Here is a 17,481-nt window from a genome sequence, read left to right on the forward strand (position 1 = left end):
GCTGGTAGGGCAGTCTGAGGGCAGGATGGTGTATTCACTCTGGTAGGGTTGAGATTGATCAGCTATGATTTCCTTCGCCAGATATACAGTGTGGTGTTCTGAAAGCAGTTTTAATATAGTTGATTGGAGTATAACAGTTTTTTTTAATGCGGTGTGAAAGCACATAGACTGCTGTATGGCTGCCGTCCCGCCCATATTCATATTAAACCAATACAAATGTCAGTGGAGCAAGCATGCAATATTAAACCATATTAACACTGTGACTCTGTTCCTAACCATTTCATATTTGCCACGATGCCAGTTTAAATGCCGTTTCTTGCCTAACAGGGAATTACAAATGCTAAATCAAGCATTGCAAATGAAGGTTCACTGCGCTTGTCAGAACTAGATGGAAATTATTCATGCAATATGAATCTTTTCCCTCCAAGATGAGAGAGTATGTCATCTGCACTGCATGATTTGTCTTTTCTAATGGATACAAGCAGTTCCCTGTTCTGGAAATGACTCCACTGAGCTTTTTACAATCATCTTTTTTCACAACATAAGCCGTTTTGTTTGAGTGGCAAATATATTAAAAAGTAGAAACATATTCAAGCCTAGACAACAGGGGAACTAACAGGAGTAATCTGAACTCACTGACTGTCCAACTCCATACTCTGAATGTCCACCCTTTTAGCAGGTTAACACTCTTATACTCAGAGCATTGAGGCCAAGCGTATTCTTCATCTACATTCAACTATATTTAGAATTTTTGGGGGGCTTTCTGATGATGTTGGGTATATTTATCCTCTGTTTGCGTTTGTACCCTTGTAGACTTTGATTTGTGCATTTTGTCTACACATCTATTCAAATAAAAAACACATAGCCACAACCAGAAATGGCAGAGCAGTATATTTGGTAAAATGCGCTCCCCAAAATGCTGTTTAAAGAACAACTGCTTTCAGGTCATAAACACAAATCTGTATACATCATGACATGATTTCATGACAGAGACTTGTTTCTCCTTTTAGCATAATTCCCTTGTGTTTTGTGTTTGTGTTAAGAGCTTAGAGGCAGTTTCAATGGAAAGTCGCTGAAAAAAAGGTTTACAAGTTGAATAACATTTTTATTTTTTCATGACCTTGAAATCATAATAATTACCTTTCACAAGTCACAGCTTTGTTAATGTGTAGCCTCAGGCGGAAGCATCAATTATACAACCGGATTTACAAATTGGTTTATAAGTAAAGAATTTATTAGTCCTGACACTCAGAGAAGCATACACACTTTCACTTTATGCTGATATTGTTAGGCACAACAATTCCCTTCAGTTAGTCTTATTCTGAAGTCTTCATTTTTATAGATGATGTATTGTTGCTAGGTGCATGACTGAACTCCCACTATACCACAAGGTCCCTCAGGTATAGCAATCAGTCTTTGTTAACTTAAAAATCAGCCTCAAAGCTGTGTTCATTATGTCTGAACTAAGTAATCTTTTTATGAGCTCTTGATCTTATTTTGAGCTTTTATTGCTCTTTTTGGCTTTGCACTTTAATTTTAGCTTTAACGTTCATGCTCCATCTCTTTTCTACTGTCTGCTAATTTGTAAAGTCTTATTAGTGATATAAAACCATGTTAACGGCTACTTAGAGACAAGTATCTGGTATGATTGCTGGAGAGGAAGTAGCTCGGCCTTTCGGAGTCTTTCCAATGAGCTTATAAGGTGGTGTCACCAGTTGAATAATTTTGTGTTGCAGCAAGTACAACATTCATCTTAATGTCTGCAGTGCATAAGAATGGAGGTTGCATTTAATTTGAGGCCTGCCATCTTCATAACTCTCAGCAAGAGCATCTTAAATGTGCATAGAAGTGACTGTATTACTAAATAGTCACTCAATACTTATGATCTTTATGCCCGCCTTCCTCTTCTCATGTCTAATTGATTTCAGCCTGCAGGCGTGAAGAGGGATCAGGTCATGTTTTCTCTCACCAGTTACAAGTGGTAAATAAAACTATCTATGCTCTATACCGTAATCAATTTCTGCTCTACCCGGTACAAACTCATCTTTAGGGAGGTTGGCTCTATCATCATCTCAGGAATAGGAATAGGAAATTGGGGCTTGATAATGTAATTCAGAATGACACTCCAGTCGTTTTTTCCAGAGGGGGAAAACTGCTTTCAGTAATTTTAATGATCATACTAGACTTGTGATACTAATGACTCTCTAAGAAGACAAAAGCATGAAAGAAAACTGTCATCTTGTGCTGCCTAAGGCACGCATTTCTTTAATAGCCAACTCTTTTCCTGTCTCTGTCTTTATGCTGTCTTATCTAAACTCCCAGTGTTCCTCACTGTCACATTCAGAGCCACTGGAAAAGTAAAACTATGACATTATCTGTCATTTTTGAAGATGATAATGAATACTAAACACATCACAAATTATTAATATATCACACTTATCTTTTTGCTACAGCTGATGCAGGGAATATAGGCAAAAAACACATTTACACACATCAATAAGTGAGAAATCACAAGATGTGTATTTATACAAGTCATAATGTGAATGCATGCAAGGATAATGTTTTAGTTGAAAAGCCACCCTGCCTGCCTCCCTGCTTGTGATGAATATCAAACCAGGGGTAGATTAAAATAGTAGTATAGTGGAAAGGAATAAGCATTACATTTGTTTTGAAGACCTCTTTTTTCATCCTCGGACCAAGATGGTGCAACTAAACAAATTCATAATGAACGAGCTAAAATATAACGAAACATAAAACTGAGACACCCTTCACTCCATAGAGAGGCATCTCCATGATGAGAGAATTATGCTCCTTTTAACACTTGTACCAGGGATATGATGGCAAAGAGTACTCCTTTTTTTAGCATCATATTCCCCTCTATCAGTAGTCCCTGTACATTTACACATAGTGTATTCACAACAGGGATGTTTCTGGCACAGTCGGCACTGATTTCCACTGATAGATCTGCTGAAGCAGATCTGGGTGTTCAAGTTTTGCTCAATGGAAAGAAAAATAGAAGAAAAAGCTATTTCTCACTTCTGTGTGTCTGATTTTAACGGTGGATACTGAGAAATGGTACTTTATTAGCACTAATAGATAATTATTATTACCAATATTGGTGAGTTTATGTTTTTTATTCAGTATTTTACGGTCTCTTTTTGTCGTTGAACTGTCAACAATGTCAAAATAACCTATTGTTTGCTAAAGATACATTCCTAGTTGTCTTGTCTTCATTTTGTAGGTGTAGAGGTGTTCAATCAACACCTCTGATACGGTGTCAACTAAATCTGAACAATATGACCTTCACAAAGATAAGATTTATTGCAGGGCTGTTGTAATGGATTAGACTAGATTAAATGGGTTTACTAGATAAATCAGTAAATCGCATAATAATCTAAAATGTTTTTCTTGTTGATATAGTGACTGGTTTGAGGTTAGATCATCCAGCAACTGCAGCAATTATTCACTATAGTGTTATGTTGTGCTTACATTTTACAAACATGAAAACAGAAGCCTTGACTTAAACCACTAAAAGGATTATAAATCAATAAATGATCACATTGTCACACCAAATAGCCAAATAGCGAGGTCAAGATTGCAGAGGTTAATGCATAGTCTGCTTATTGCCTCACCTTGAAGAAGATGAGATGAGCCTATTTGTCTGACAGCAGCCATCAACCTTCTGTGATGCACTCCAATAATTGACAGCACACAGTGTGCTTTGCGTTGGTGTCAATACTGGTCACACAAACACACACACACACATATGCAAACATAGCACAGATGTTCAGAATCCCTTTCAGGGTATGACCAGGTTGGCATTCGAAAGCCAATTAATGCACGAGCAGGCCTGTAATCACGCCACCCTGTCAAAAAAAGGCTCAACTGCAGCACAGATCAACATGCACACAGACACGAAGCCCACGTATAGGAATGCATACACACACATTGCTTAACAATGTATTCCCCAGATACACAGCCAGTTTTTTTCCAAGACAGCACCTGCACCAGAGAAAACACGTGCATCTTTCCTCACAGGGTTGAGTTCATTTTTGGCACCTTGGGGGTGACTGCCACACAGCATTGCATTCATAAGCAATCACAGTAGTGTGTCCTATATTATTGTACCATTTGGGAAGGCGATCCACACTTTAATTTCATGTAGACTTCCACTGAGTTTCACCATTAACATCTCAACAAGACCAGACACATTAACATCTCAACAAGACCAGACACTCACAAGTAAATCAAGCAGGAGAAAATACTGCCAGAGCCAGACCAGAGGGTCACAGATGGAATATGCAGAAATAGTAAAAGTAATTGCACTAAAATGTGTCCTGTAATAGGGTTGTAAATCACCAGTTTCATCACAATAGGATATTATATTGATTCTCTGGACAATGACACGATATTTGCCGATATAACACAAGTCTGCCTCGATACGATTTTAATTCAATTCAGGGATCTGCGATCGATATGAGACGATATCATAGGACTATTTACCACAATCAGTTACATTTATATCCACTCACAAAAAGCAACTAAAATCTGATTTGACAATATTTTACTGGGCTCTTCCGGGCATTTAAATGAAAAACAATCTATTCTTTTTAATAAAAATAATAAAAATAGACCTCCTGTAGATGCAGGTCTGGTTGTCAATGCTGGTACGTTCACAGCTATAACATTACTGCTACACACCATCACACACATTCTTTTTCTCTCTCTCTCTCTCGACCGGCCGCACACTCGCTAACGTTACGCCGCTAGCACCGCTCCTTTCCTCGTCATGATTCCACGTCAGCTCATGTCCGTGAGCCCATCCTTGCGGAATGCATAACCGAAGCGCCGCTAGCACTGATTGGATGTTTAGGAACGAGTTGCACTTGGACAGAAATGGTGAAACAGACGTGCCATGGGAATTTTTAAAATAAAGGCATATCTTAAAGATGATGATATGTATCAATATTTTCACTTTGCATCGATGATATTGAATCGATATATCGATCCTGATCGGTGGATCGTTACACCCCTATCCTGTAATTAATCCTATATCCTTCACGACTCATCACTGTGAAGCAATGTACTATTGCCTGAGAAGCCCAAGAGTTCCTGTTGGCATGAAGAACAACCACCCTGCACAGTTGTCTTGGTAATGGAAGAAAAGGAAAAGACGTGAGGGTTGTCTGTGCCAATGAGAGAACTTTGCACTACTCGGGTATTATCTCACTGAGGCAGTATTTAAAGACTACACCCTGAGCCCGCCTTGAGCCAATTTCATGGCTGATCTCCTCAGTGTGAGGGACTACGACAGGGCAATTCCACCCCAGCAGGATAGACTTGGCCTCGGAGGTTCACAGGCCTCTGACAATGGGCTCACTTCCAGCACATAGTGTCTCTATTTAGAAGGTGAAGAGCAAAATCAAATACAAATTTAGGAGCCTAATTTTGCATTAATGCACTGGTTTAAATATTCATCACTGTCCTTGTGAGTTGTCTGCATACTTGAGAACTGATATAATTACTGAGCTGCAGTTTTGAAGATTAAATCAAAAGAGAGCAAAAATTAAGAAGTAAAAACAACTCAAAGTTTGGATGAAACAATAATTATTTTAGAGGTACCATACAGGTGGGAATCATAGCTCACAAAACCATCATGGTATGTTGTATTTCTGAGATACTGCAAGACAATTCGATCACAATCTGATGGATGAATGACGCTCAGTTACACTGTGTTGTGAGGACGAAGGCAGAGCTGGATCAGCTGTCAGTCGGCTTTCACAGCCCTATGTTGACTTTTGATGGTTTGGAATTGTGGAGATGTATTTGCCCATATATGGACTGTCCAAATAATAGTAAGGACACACAGTGGTTGTTTATGGTTCTTTTGTTAATCAGACATACAATTAACAGATCCACTATTCTTAACTAGATGGTGAATCAGTCTTGAGTTGGCTCTGTGATTTGTCTGCCCATTTTGGTATAAAAGTGCAGTCTTGTCATGTGTTTTCAGTAGGGCTGTCAAAGTTAAGGCGTTAACGCAAATTTGTTTTAACGCGATCTTCCTGAGGTTGTACCAGGCTCGGTTTTAAAGCTAGAGAGAAGATATTGGCAACCTATGAAACGTGAGGAAAAACTGCCATGACCATTTTCAAAAGGGTCCCTTGACCTCTGACCTCAAGATATGAGTATGAAAATGGGTTCTATGGGTACCCACGAGTCTCCCCTTTACAGACATGCCCACTTTATGATAATCACATGCAGTTTGGGGCAAGTCATAGTCAAGTCAGCACACTGACACACTGACGGCTGTTGTTGCCTGTTGGGCTTGATGTGCCATGTTATGATTTGAGTATATTTTTTATACTAAATGCAGTACCTGTGAGGGTTTCTGGACAATATTTGTCATTGTTTTGTCTTGTTAATTGATTTCCAATAATAAATATATACATACATTTGCCTAAAGCAAGCATATTTGCCCACTTCCATGTTGATAAGAGTATTAAATACTTGACAAATGTCAATTTAAGGTACATTTTGAACAGATACAAAATGTCAGATTAATTTGCGATTAATCACGATTAATCATGGGCAACCTATTTTAATTTTAATCGATTGACAGCCTTAGTTTTCAGATCAGTCTGATCAGCTGCAGTGTCCAATTACTAACAGATTTCCAATAAAGGGGTGGGTTGATTCGGCAAAAGATCTCTGAAGCTCTCTTGTATCCTCGCTTATGTCTCCTCAGAGATTCCTCCTCACTTCTCGCTCCACAGAGCAGAAATAAAAGCATTGGAACTCTTCTGGGTCAAGCAAGAAACGATCAAATGGGAATTGAGATGCACCTAGACAAAGTGTGAGCTGTGATGCCATGGATCTTTGCTTGTAATTGAAATCAAACCAATTCAGTTGGAATAATATGAAACAGTACAGTTTTTATAGATATTTTCATTATCAGTAAAAACATCTCAATCAAAAATGGCACAAACATTAAACTGTTTAATAAAACACTGTTGAGTCCTACATTTAGTAAATGCGCCTTGAAGAAGAGCTAAAGCTGAAGACCCCTGATGTGGCCACTAAACAGCATGTTGCTTGTCTAACTGCAAAATTCATCAACAGTATGAAATACTTTGCTTTCTTTTTAGATTTTTCAGATTTAAAACAACTGGGTAATAATTCATAGTGGTATAGTTATCTGCCACATGACGTGAAATTTGGGTTATCAATTATTAAGAAAAATGCTCTTTAAATTGGCTGCCATACAACACCCAGTTCATGAGTGCTTCTTTTGGATTAGAAAAAAAAACATAAGGAGTGAATTACTTGTCTGACGTTGATAAATGTGCCCTGGCTTCGCTGGACTATGGTGAGATAATTGACTTGGAGCAGATGTTGTGTTATTGTATAGGATATTTTAATAAGTCACACTTTGCAGGCTACCGTGTTATTTGAGCTGTGGTGTTTGTCCAGTTGGGCAGGTGTGTCCGGCTGCTGCCGTCTGACAGTGATTAATGACACGGGGATTGTGATGCACAACATGATGCATCAATACAATATGATTGATTACAAAAACAGATTTACATTCCTTTTGGATATGTTTAGCGAAATTGTAAGCGCGATGGTGATTCTATTTTCAAAGGTAACACCAGGAGCGCTCAGAGGAAAACTAAACGTGAAGAGAGAGAAAGATCAACTGTAATTCATCAGTATTCATTTATTCAATGAAAGTAATGAAAGCACTGTATTTCCTAAATGCATCTATTTAAGACGGCAATAAATCAAAATTATTTTTTGACTGACTGAAATATATTTTGAAGCGGCACAGGTTTTGAAGGAGCTTGATGGGACTCGGGGACATATTACTTATAGTCAGCATAAACAATATTATAAATTGGTAATAATTCAATTAAAAAGTGAGAAAACAGTGAAATTGGAACCTTGAAACGTGAGCGCAGTGAGAAGCAGTATGTGGGTTTATTAGTAACTAATGGCTCGCCGTAGAAAAGCATATCATTTGAAAATACACTTCTTGAGCCCATTCTAATGAGTTCCTGAGCGGTTGTCCCTTAGCTGCCACCCTTCAGGATGCAACAGAATTATAGATTTGCTTTTGCTCAATATTAAATTAGTAGAAGGAAATGACAGGCAAGAGGCAAGGGACAAGTTACATTGCTAATAGGGTTCAGCTTTAGACATCTCTGTCATTAGTGGAAATACACTATTTGAGCAGCAGAAGGTCTACTTGAACGTAATCTTCAAAATGTTATCCCTCTCTGCCTTCTTTTGACATAAAGCAGGGAGTGCCTACTGCCCCCCCCACCCCCCTACCCCGACACTGACTCTCCCCCTCTCTCATACACTCTCAATACCACCCCCTACAGTATCCCTCTCTCTCCCTCTGTTACCTGATTGTTTTGTTTGCACACCGGCAATATTTGCACTATCTGTTTATATCATGTTTGTTTTTATAGCTTATTTGTAAATTGTACATTTTTATTCTTATTTTATTCTAACATTTTATTTAATTCTTGTTATACTATTTGTCTCGCACCAACAAAGCCAAAGAAAATTCCTCGTGTATACCCCTTACACCTGGCAATAAACACCTTTCTGATTCTGAGTGGATTTAGAAATAATTCTGTGACGGGGAAGACTTTAATTAGGGGTGTAAGATGTCCAATTAACAGCTAATCAAGAGATCCTTCAGTTACTGTTCTGAAAATGGAAAAGTATGGTGGCCCTTATGTGCAACAAACATTTAAGAAAACAGCTAAATAGAAAACAGACTTCAAAACAAGTTTTTCAAATTTCATTGTTTACATAGGCAGTCATGTTGCACTTGCAGACAGGATCATGGTTCCAGGGATTTATTATAATGGACCTGGGGTTTGAAATGAAAAGAAATGAGATAGGCAGATGTTTGCAAATGCACATCTTACAGTCTTTTACAGTATGTATATGTATATATATACACCTAATTGGGTTAATTGGTTGGCATCACAAACGGAACACGTACAAGTGTATGGTAACCGTGTTAACTGGTGACTCTCAGCTGAATACGTCGTGGTTGCTCGTAGTGACGGCAGCTGTTGAAAACACAAGCAGAACATGTAGGTGTCCTTGTAAAACCCTTCAATTTTACTGACATCAATTTTAAAAACATACCCATCTGTGTTTATTACCTACGCCAACTATTTACGTAAGTTTCTACGAGCAACCACGGTGACTCACACACAACTTGCCACCACAGAAATGGCGCATACAAAACGGCCGCCGGATTCGTCTATAATAGCTGTTATATAATGTTCACCTGTAATAGCCTATGTTAGTGGGAGCAAATGGTTTTATAAATAATATGGAACGTGACTGTTAACTTCATCTTTTAAAGTAAGATTGAATGTTTTGTTAAAGTTGTGAAAGTACATGTAAGCAGCTGGCAGCTTGTCAAATCTGTTCCATGTGTGATCTGTTCTGCTCTCACTCAGTAAGCTGCTCCTACATTTCTCTAATATGTCTGTTATATAAGTCCTTCTTGGGTGCTCTTTGTCACTCTTTAAATGCAGGCAGCAAGTTTCTTCTATCTTTATCTCTGGCATACTAATCCAGTCATACTTGTTAATTGAGAAATGCACTCAGATTCTGTTCCAAGTTAATGATCTGTTGCACATTTTGTCATTAAGCCAATAAATGTCTGTGCTACCAGTCATTAAACCCAACAGCAAAGTTGTGTGAAGCGGTAAAAGTGAATTTATTTATGGCAGCATACTTTGATACTTTTATCTCTAATGGAAGGACAGACCGAAATATTGCTGCTTTCTCTCTCGAGTCCAAAAGAGGGACGGTTTACAATTTCATACATGAGAGATAAACAGCACAGCTAAATATTAGTACTAATGCACTTGTGAAAGATACAAATTAAAATCTTTATGCAAGTCAAACTGCAACAAGTAAAGCCCAGATTTTAGCAAAGTTTTGTGCAAAAATGACAAAATCATAATAGCCATGTGTAATGAGTGGAAAGCATTCAAAGTATTTTTGTGCCCGTTTTGACGAAGCATATGCCTAATATTATGAGTCAATTATTATTCCTTTATTCATATGATAGTGTTGCTGGTGATGTGAAAACCTAATATTGTCAACTTTGATATTTCATGTTTCAAATTTATTTGAAGGATGATATGTCCCTCTATAGACTAGAAGCACAACACTTCCTGTTGTAGTTTATGAAGTCAGGTACATTGTAAACGCATGGTTGGCATACAAACCAGAAACAAGCCTCTTCTTTGCTTCTGAAAACATGATGTTTTTGAAAAGCTATTTAAATCTATAACTACTCGTAGAACGTGTCACCATATCAGTGATCAAGGGGGAGCTCTGACCCGAAGATGTTGTTAGATAAAAGGTCAGAGGGCACCATAGCCATCACAAATCATCAGCTGGTATACACGTATCTAATATCTAGTATCCTCACCAATCGCATGGCAATCTGGTGAGTTGTCAACATACTCCATCTTACTGTAGACACAGAGTGCCTGCAACCTTTATACCAAGGAGGGCTGTAGGATTGACCTGCTTGATTTGTGGGAATTTGTGGGAATAAATACACATTATACTGTATAACAGAAATGCAAAATGTATCTACAGTTCTACATTCAATTCATCTACAGTCAATTGTCTCCATTTTATTCTGTTTTATGTCTATGTGAAAATTGTAGTTCTTTTCAAATGGAGGAAATAACACAATTAACAAGGTAGATGTTTTCTGCTAGATCAAGAAAGACTGCCTGAGGATCTGTAGCAATTTATGAGTGTCAAAAGCAGCCCATTAGGGTGTCAGGGTCCCTGACTTGGTAGATTAATATTCTAGCTGAAGTTTGCAAGTTTTGCTTTTGGTGATGAAGGAGGCTCCTTGCTTGTGTAATGATCTTGATTTGCATTTATCGTTTAGTGACTTTAGATCGTTAAGATGAAAAATCTGAGTGCTCACCTCAAGCAACTCGAGCAGGAAAAAAATATATAAATTCCAAATGCAAATTGGCCTTGCTACACAAACTTATTGAATCCAAATCCAATGTATCAGAAATTATCTTTTGTTTGTGTGTTTATAACAACATGTAATGTAACACTTAAAGCTGAAGTAGGCGAGATTGGAGCAAATATGATTAAAAAAAGTTATTTTTATAAAACGGTCGCTATATCCTGACAGTAGTGCATGAAACAGGTAACATGAAAAAAATCATGTGCCTCTGTGTCCTCCGGTGCTCCTAACGGCATCTGCAAGATTTCACAGACCGGAGGAAAACAAGCAGTCAGAGCTGATCTGAGGTCTGCTGTCCAGCTGCCGTCTTTGAGAGCCGGCTGTCAATCACTCGCGAACTCTGACTAAACGGTCAAACTAGGCAGCGCTGATCAAATATGAATCAATATTATGTTACTGTAATGCCTATTTCTCGCCTCAAATGTTTTCAGAATCATCTTGTAGTGTACTGTTTAGCTGTAAAATGAGAAAGTTTGTGACGCAGCCGTAATTGTGAAATCTGGTGAAGGAACGCCAAGTTCCGGTCACATGACCAGAGCACAGCCAATAGGAACGCTCTCTCAATGAAATGACCTGTGATTGGTCAAAGTCTACCTTCACAGGCTTTGACCAATCACAGGTCAAAGCTTCAAAGCCCTCCATGAGGAGGTGCAGAAGTCTATAGTTATCTCTCAGAACACTTGAATTACAATATGCTGAATGGTTATTATGGAATTTTTGCCCAATGATGCCAAAAATATACTGCCTACTGCCACTTTAAGTAAACAGACTAGTACATCTTAGCATTAAATATAATGTAACTATAATACATTTTGATGCTATAAATACATTTCCACCAAAAGAGAAGATCACTGATGTCAATTATAGGAAATAAAAAATGAAGTAGCACTGTCCTGGGGGGCAGATGAGCCTCTGGCTACAGCTTGTACTGACAAGTCTGCAATTAATTATAAAACTTATCCATTCCATCAAAATGTCTGGGGAGGTACTAAGTGATGGGTTTCTGGTAATTAGTAGGTAATGATGGGAAACATTGGATCACATCCTCTATATTGATCCTACAGAGACTTTCTACATTTGACTGGAGACTCACTTATGGCTGAAGGGAATGAGAGCCAGCAGTGAGACTCTACTCTGTACCCTGTTTGATACACATGTAGGGGAAGGTTTAGCTCAATGGTATAATGCGTTGGGGAATAGGAATATTATGAGACGGTTTCAATAAAATTATCAATCTGTTGACATAATTGTTCTCATGGAAGTCTAAAGACACATTCATGTGACTAAACACATGCGTCTGGTGGACATGTGTGGGAGGTCCTGGCAGTGGTGTACGTATGTGTGTATGTGAATAATATGTTTTGTTTAGTCTAGATGCTTTACAGGCTTTCATGGTGGATAACCTCTCTTGGATGATACTGTTCAGTGCAGAGGAAATTGGTGAAAGTTTGCTAAAATCATTGAAAAGTTTCAGCTTGATTTGAGTGTCTTGGGGTCACAAAATGATCAGTTTGCTTGCTTGCATTTTCTTGGTGTAATGAGCTGGTTTGACTTTATAACTGTGTCACCAGTGGAGACTCTGAACTGAACCTCCAGTCCTGGTAAACAGAGCTCTGATGCTGCAAAGACTTGATTGGTGTTTCCATTTAGTGACTGATGGATGTGTGTGAGGAAGAGGGGAGAGGTTTTATTGTCCGGTGTCAGAGGTCGAGGGAAAATGTGTTTTCTTGTTTGGGTTTTGGTTGATACTGGAGTGAAGATGTTCGCAGAGGTTTAATATGTTAAGTCTGCTCTTCATTCTGACGTTTACTCCTAAAAACAGTTTATATTATTATTACTAGGGCTGTCAATCGATTAAAATATTCAATCGCGATTAATCGCATGATTGTCCATAGTTAATCACGATTAATTGTACATTTGTCTGTTCAAAATGTACCTTAAAGGGAGACTTGTCAAGTATTTAATACTCTCATCAACATGGGAGTGGGCAAATATGCTTGCTTTTTGCAAAAATATATTTATTTTATTTATTATTTATTATATTTATTAAATATATATTTATTATTGGAAATCAATTAACAACACATACCAATTGCATTTAGCATTAAAAAATAAGCTCAAATCATAACATGGCAAATCAAGCCCAACAAGCAACAACAGCTGTCAGTGTGTCAGTGTGCGGACTTGACTATGACTTACCCAAAACTGCATGTGATTATCATAAAGTGGGCACGTCTGTAAAGGGGAGACTCGTGGGTACCTATAGAACCCATTTTCATTCACATCCATCAAGGACTTTTGGAGTAATCTTACAAACAAACCAACGCCAGTGAAAACATAACCTCCCCTTCGGCCTTGGCGGAGGTAAAAATGCAAATATCATGGTATTTTTTGTGTGACCGGTCTTAGGGCTGATGTCATGTAACATGATAGCCTGAAAAAATTACTTTCTACTTTTAAAAGAAAAGTTGGTGTTATTTCGGAAAATATGGTACATCTTCAGTATAGATACAAACTACATCATCGTTTTCCAAGTTCCAAATTTTACTTTAATGAGTGTTTCTAGCCAGGTTTTCTGCTATATTTTGCAGTGTTATATATTTTACCAGAGGCACACAGTGTGCTCTCTGATGACTAGTGAACGGTTAAAAGCTGGCATCAATTACATCCAATCATATCAACTCCTCTGATCCCTGTTAAAAACGGTGCCCTCACCAGCATGACTGACTGACACTTTGGGGAAGGAGCAGAATCCAGACTGTCCTCTGCTAAGAAGAAACAAATATTCTTATCGGAGAGGTGCAGAGTTGCACTACTTTAAAATCCACACAGTGGTCTGCACTTTGATATTTTATAATCACGTTATAGTGGAGAAATGCATTTTTCTCATCTCTTTTTCTCACCTTCAAAGCAGAATCATGTTAATTTTTCACAATTTTAGGAGGCTAGGCTCATTCAAAAAAATCATATTGTATATATGGCCATTCAGGTATAGTTATTTTGGGAATTTCAAGAGCAAAGTAGAAAGAGAAAGAGAGAGAGAGACTGAAAAAAAACAGTGATGTTTCTGGGGTTGCAGGTGCAGAACATGAAATGTGTCCTTTTCAGCACTTATGAGTCGCATTGTGACAGTTCAATTTGTTCTGTAAATGGCTGCCAAAAGACTAAATTGTGGGCTTTTTTTGGCTCGCTCACTATCCTTGTCACCGTCTTGGACGCTGCTGGTTGTGAGGTATCTCTTCCTCTAAAGGTTTCAAAGCAATATTTGCCAGCTCTATTCCTCATCAGACCTGTATTCCCAAGCTCCTTTCTTTTCACCTTCAGCCAGGGAAACTGGATGGTGAAAACCTCAGTCCTAGATCACATTTAAGAGAGAGATGTTGTGATAAAAACAAAACTATCTCTTTCTGTATATTTACCTGCAGTAACTTAGAAGCTTCATTACAGTCATAGCTCGTGTGTTTTCAAAAAAGATAAACATGTTTGTGTAGAAGAACAAACCTGAACCAAAAGTAGCACCTTGAATATTCGCACTTGTCAACTGCTATTCATTTAAAGTTTGCAAGTGCCTCACTGAATGTGATTTAATAGTGACTGAAATGTTTACTCGAAAGTGTAAGAATGCAGTACTATGTTGGCTTGTGGAAACATGCAAGAGGCATGAGTTTGAATCCGTATCACAGCCATCAGTAACATCTTTGAATCTGAAATAGGATCAGTCTGCTGTGCTTATTATCAGTCAGATTTGCTGCAATGAAATCCAATAACACAGAGCAGGAGATGGGGGTGGTTACTGGAACACTGACCACAGGAAGTAGGGTTACTGACATCATTGCAACAACTTCGCACATTGTGAATATACTTAACACCTTTTTTTAATGAGAAGCAGTAATTTGCATGGAAAGTAAACACTTTTCTGTTTGGCATTGTCTGAAGTGACAGTGTCTTCTGCCTCTCCGTGAGCTTTTCACTGGAAGGTTGCAAGTTTGATCGATCCTCACACTGGCAGAAATCATTTTCATCGTGATATATTCTCATCCTCTCATGTGTCTGTCTTATGCAGTCTATCTCTGTACCTGATGGTAAATACAATCTATGCTCCACTGCTAACACAAACCTTGCTCAAAAAAGAATATTTTTACCTTTTCTACAAAACATAAAATGCATCCAACATCCAAATTAGACACGATACTCACAAACTAGGGCGGTCAAAGTTAACGCGATAATAACGCGTTAACACAAATTCACTTTAATGCTACTAATTTCTCTAACACATTAATACAACTTGCATTTTTAGGTTGTAGCTTTCAGTTTTAAAGCTAGAGTGAAGATACTGGCATCATATGAAACTAAATCCATGGGTACAAACCATGTTATGTTAGCTTGTCGCCAAGGAATAAGAAACTTGCACTACATTTTGGTGAGGAAAAACTGGCATAGCCATTTTCAAAGGGGTCCCTTGACCTCTGACTTCAAGATATGTGAATGAAAATGGGTTCTATGGGTACCCACGAGTCTCCCCTTTACAGAAATGCCCACTTTATGATAATCACATGCAGTTTTGGGGCAAGTCATAGTCAAGTCAGCAAACTGACAGCTGTTGGGCTTGAGTCTGCCATGTTATGATTTGAGCATATTTTGTATGCTAAATGCAGTGCCTGTGAGGGTTTCTGGACAATATTTCTCATTGTTTTGTGTTGGTAATTGATTTCCAATAATCAATATGTACATACATTTGCATAAAGCCAGCATATTTGTCCGCTCCCATGTTGATAAGAGTATTAAATACTTGACAAATCTCCCTTTACGATACATTTTGAACAGATACAAAATTTGCGATTAATTCGCGGTTAACTATTGATAATCATGCGATTGATAATCACAATTAAACATTTCAATCGCTACACAGTAGCTCTGCAATACATACTGTATTTGTGAAGCGTATAATGTCCATGTTCAGTTAGTGCTGCTGTGGTATTTTACTGGATTTCATGATATTGTACTCCTTTATATGGACCTTGCGTTTGTGGGTGTCTTCACTTCAGAAACTGTGCATAACGCCATTTAGTATATTACTTTCAAGGCTATATACTGAGATTTTGTTCAACCATATTTACTTTTAAAGAAGCGCAAGAGGAAACCAAGTACACGTGTAACATGTTTGAAATAATTCCTTACATCTTCTAAGAAACCAACTAAATGACATGGCACCAAAATGCATCCATCAGTTAAGTTAAATCCATCAAATCCTTTAACGACAAGGGGTGATCATTCCATGTATGCACATCGTTTGTATTAAGGATGTGACAACCACCTGTCACTATGAAAATACATGTTGAGGCTGATGAAAAAGTGGAGATGTGGAAAAGTGGAATCTTTTGACCACACAGACCATCTTTATCCACTGACCATAATGACTTTGTAGATTGAAGTGTGAAACTGGAATTTTTTTTCTCCATTGATCCTTTTTAATCATTCACCCGTTAAGCGTGATGGTTCAAAAGTGAAATGTCGATTATTTCAGGGGACTGAGATTGAGCTTTTGTGTCTTTTTGTCTATCTCTCTCCTCTAGGGTGATGATGTCCTGACAGTCATCAAGATGAAAGCACAGTGGCCAGCCTGGCAACCGTTTAATGTGTAAGTAATATATTCTTATTATCATAACGCTCACCACACATCTGCTACTGACTGTGCTGCAAAATTTCATCAAAAATGTAATACAAATTGCAAATAATATACAATAGTTTTCACTGTTATACAAAGTTTCCACACACCCAGTGGTTTTCAATATTTTGAAATTAAATTACAGTATAAAGTCATCTTCCTCTCTGCCTGTTGATCTTATTAAAGCTATCATGTGGGTATTCTTTCTATCAATATGCCGTCCATGATATCCAAGACCAGAGATAATCATCCCACTATAGAAAATTAAACATCCGGTGTTGTCTTCACAGACGGTGAGTTCCCATGGCCGATGAATAGTATATATTGTATCCTGAATGAATGCATGAATGAATTAACTTTTTATTATCGTGTCATGCATACAACTATTCCCAACCTACAGGGGCTTACAGTACAAGACGCCATGAATTCATATGAGCCAGATCAGAGAGCTCCATAATATACATTTTCCAAATGATCAAAATTAAGAGGCTATGAAGAACTCTGTGCTCTAGTAAACAATTGCATCATAAACACAGTGGTTGTATAGATATGAATAGTGATGACACAGCAAAAAAGTCACACACAAAGCATGGTAAATGACGGAGACGGGGTGCTGCAAAGTTCAGTCGGAGCAGGTATATGGGAAACACTGAAGGCTATAACATGATAACGACGACTCGCAAATTATTATAACCGGAGGAAATTAGACAAATGACAAGAAGACCTCACTGTGAGTGAGTGAGAGGAGGCAGGACTATGTGGGTACTGCAGCGGT

General features: G+C 38.1%; 1 protein-coding gene across 5 annotated transcripts in view; it reads left to right on the forward strand.

The window, feature by feature from the left end:
- The window catches only part of spon1a (spondin 1a), a 138,596-nt gene that overhangs the window by 96,035 nt on the left and 25,080 nt on the right, over window positions 1-17,481 (forward strand). For all 5 annotated transcript variants that reach the window (XM_074613713.1, XM_074613688.1, XM_074613695.1 and 2 more), the window contains one exon: window positions 16,615-16,679. In XM_074613713.1, coding sequence (XP_074469814.1) covers window positions 16,615-16,679 — 65 coding nt within the window. The remainder of the gene's footprint in view (window positions 1-16,614; window positions 16,680-17,481) is intronic.

The sequence above is a fragment of the Sebastes fasciatus genome, chromosome 2, assembly GCF_043250625.1.
Source record: "Sebastes fasciatus isolate fSebFas1 chromosome 2, fSebFas1.pri, whole genome shotgun sequence".
Taxonomy (NCBI): Eukaryota; Metazoa; Chordata; class Actinopteri; order Perciformes; family Sebastidae; genus Sebastes; species Sebastes fasciatus.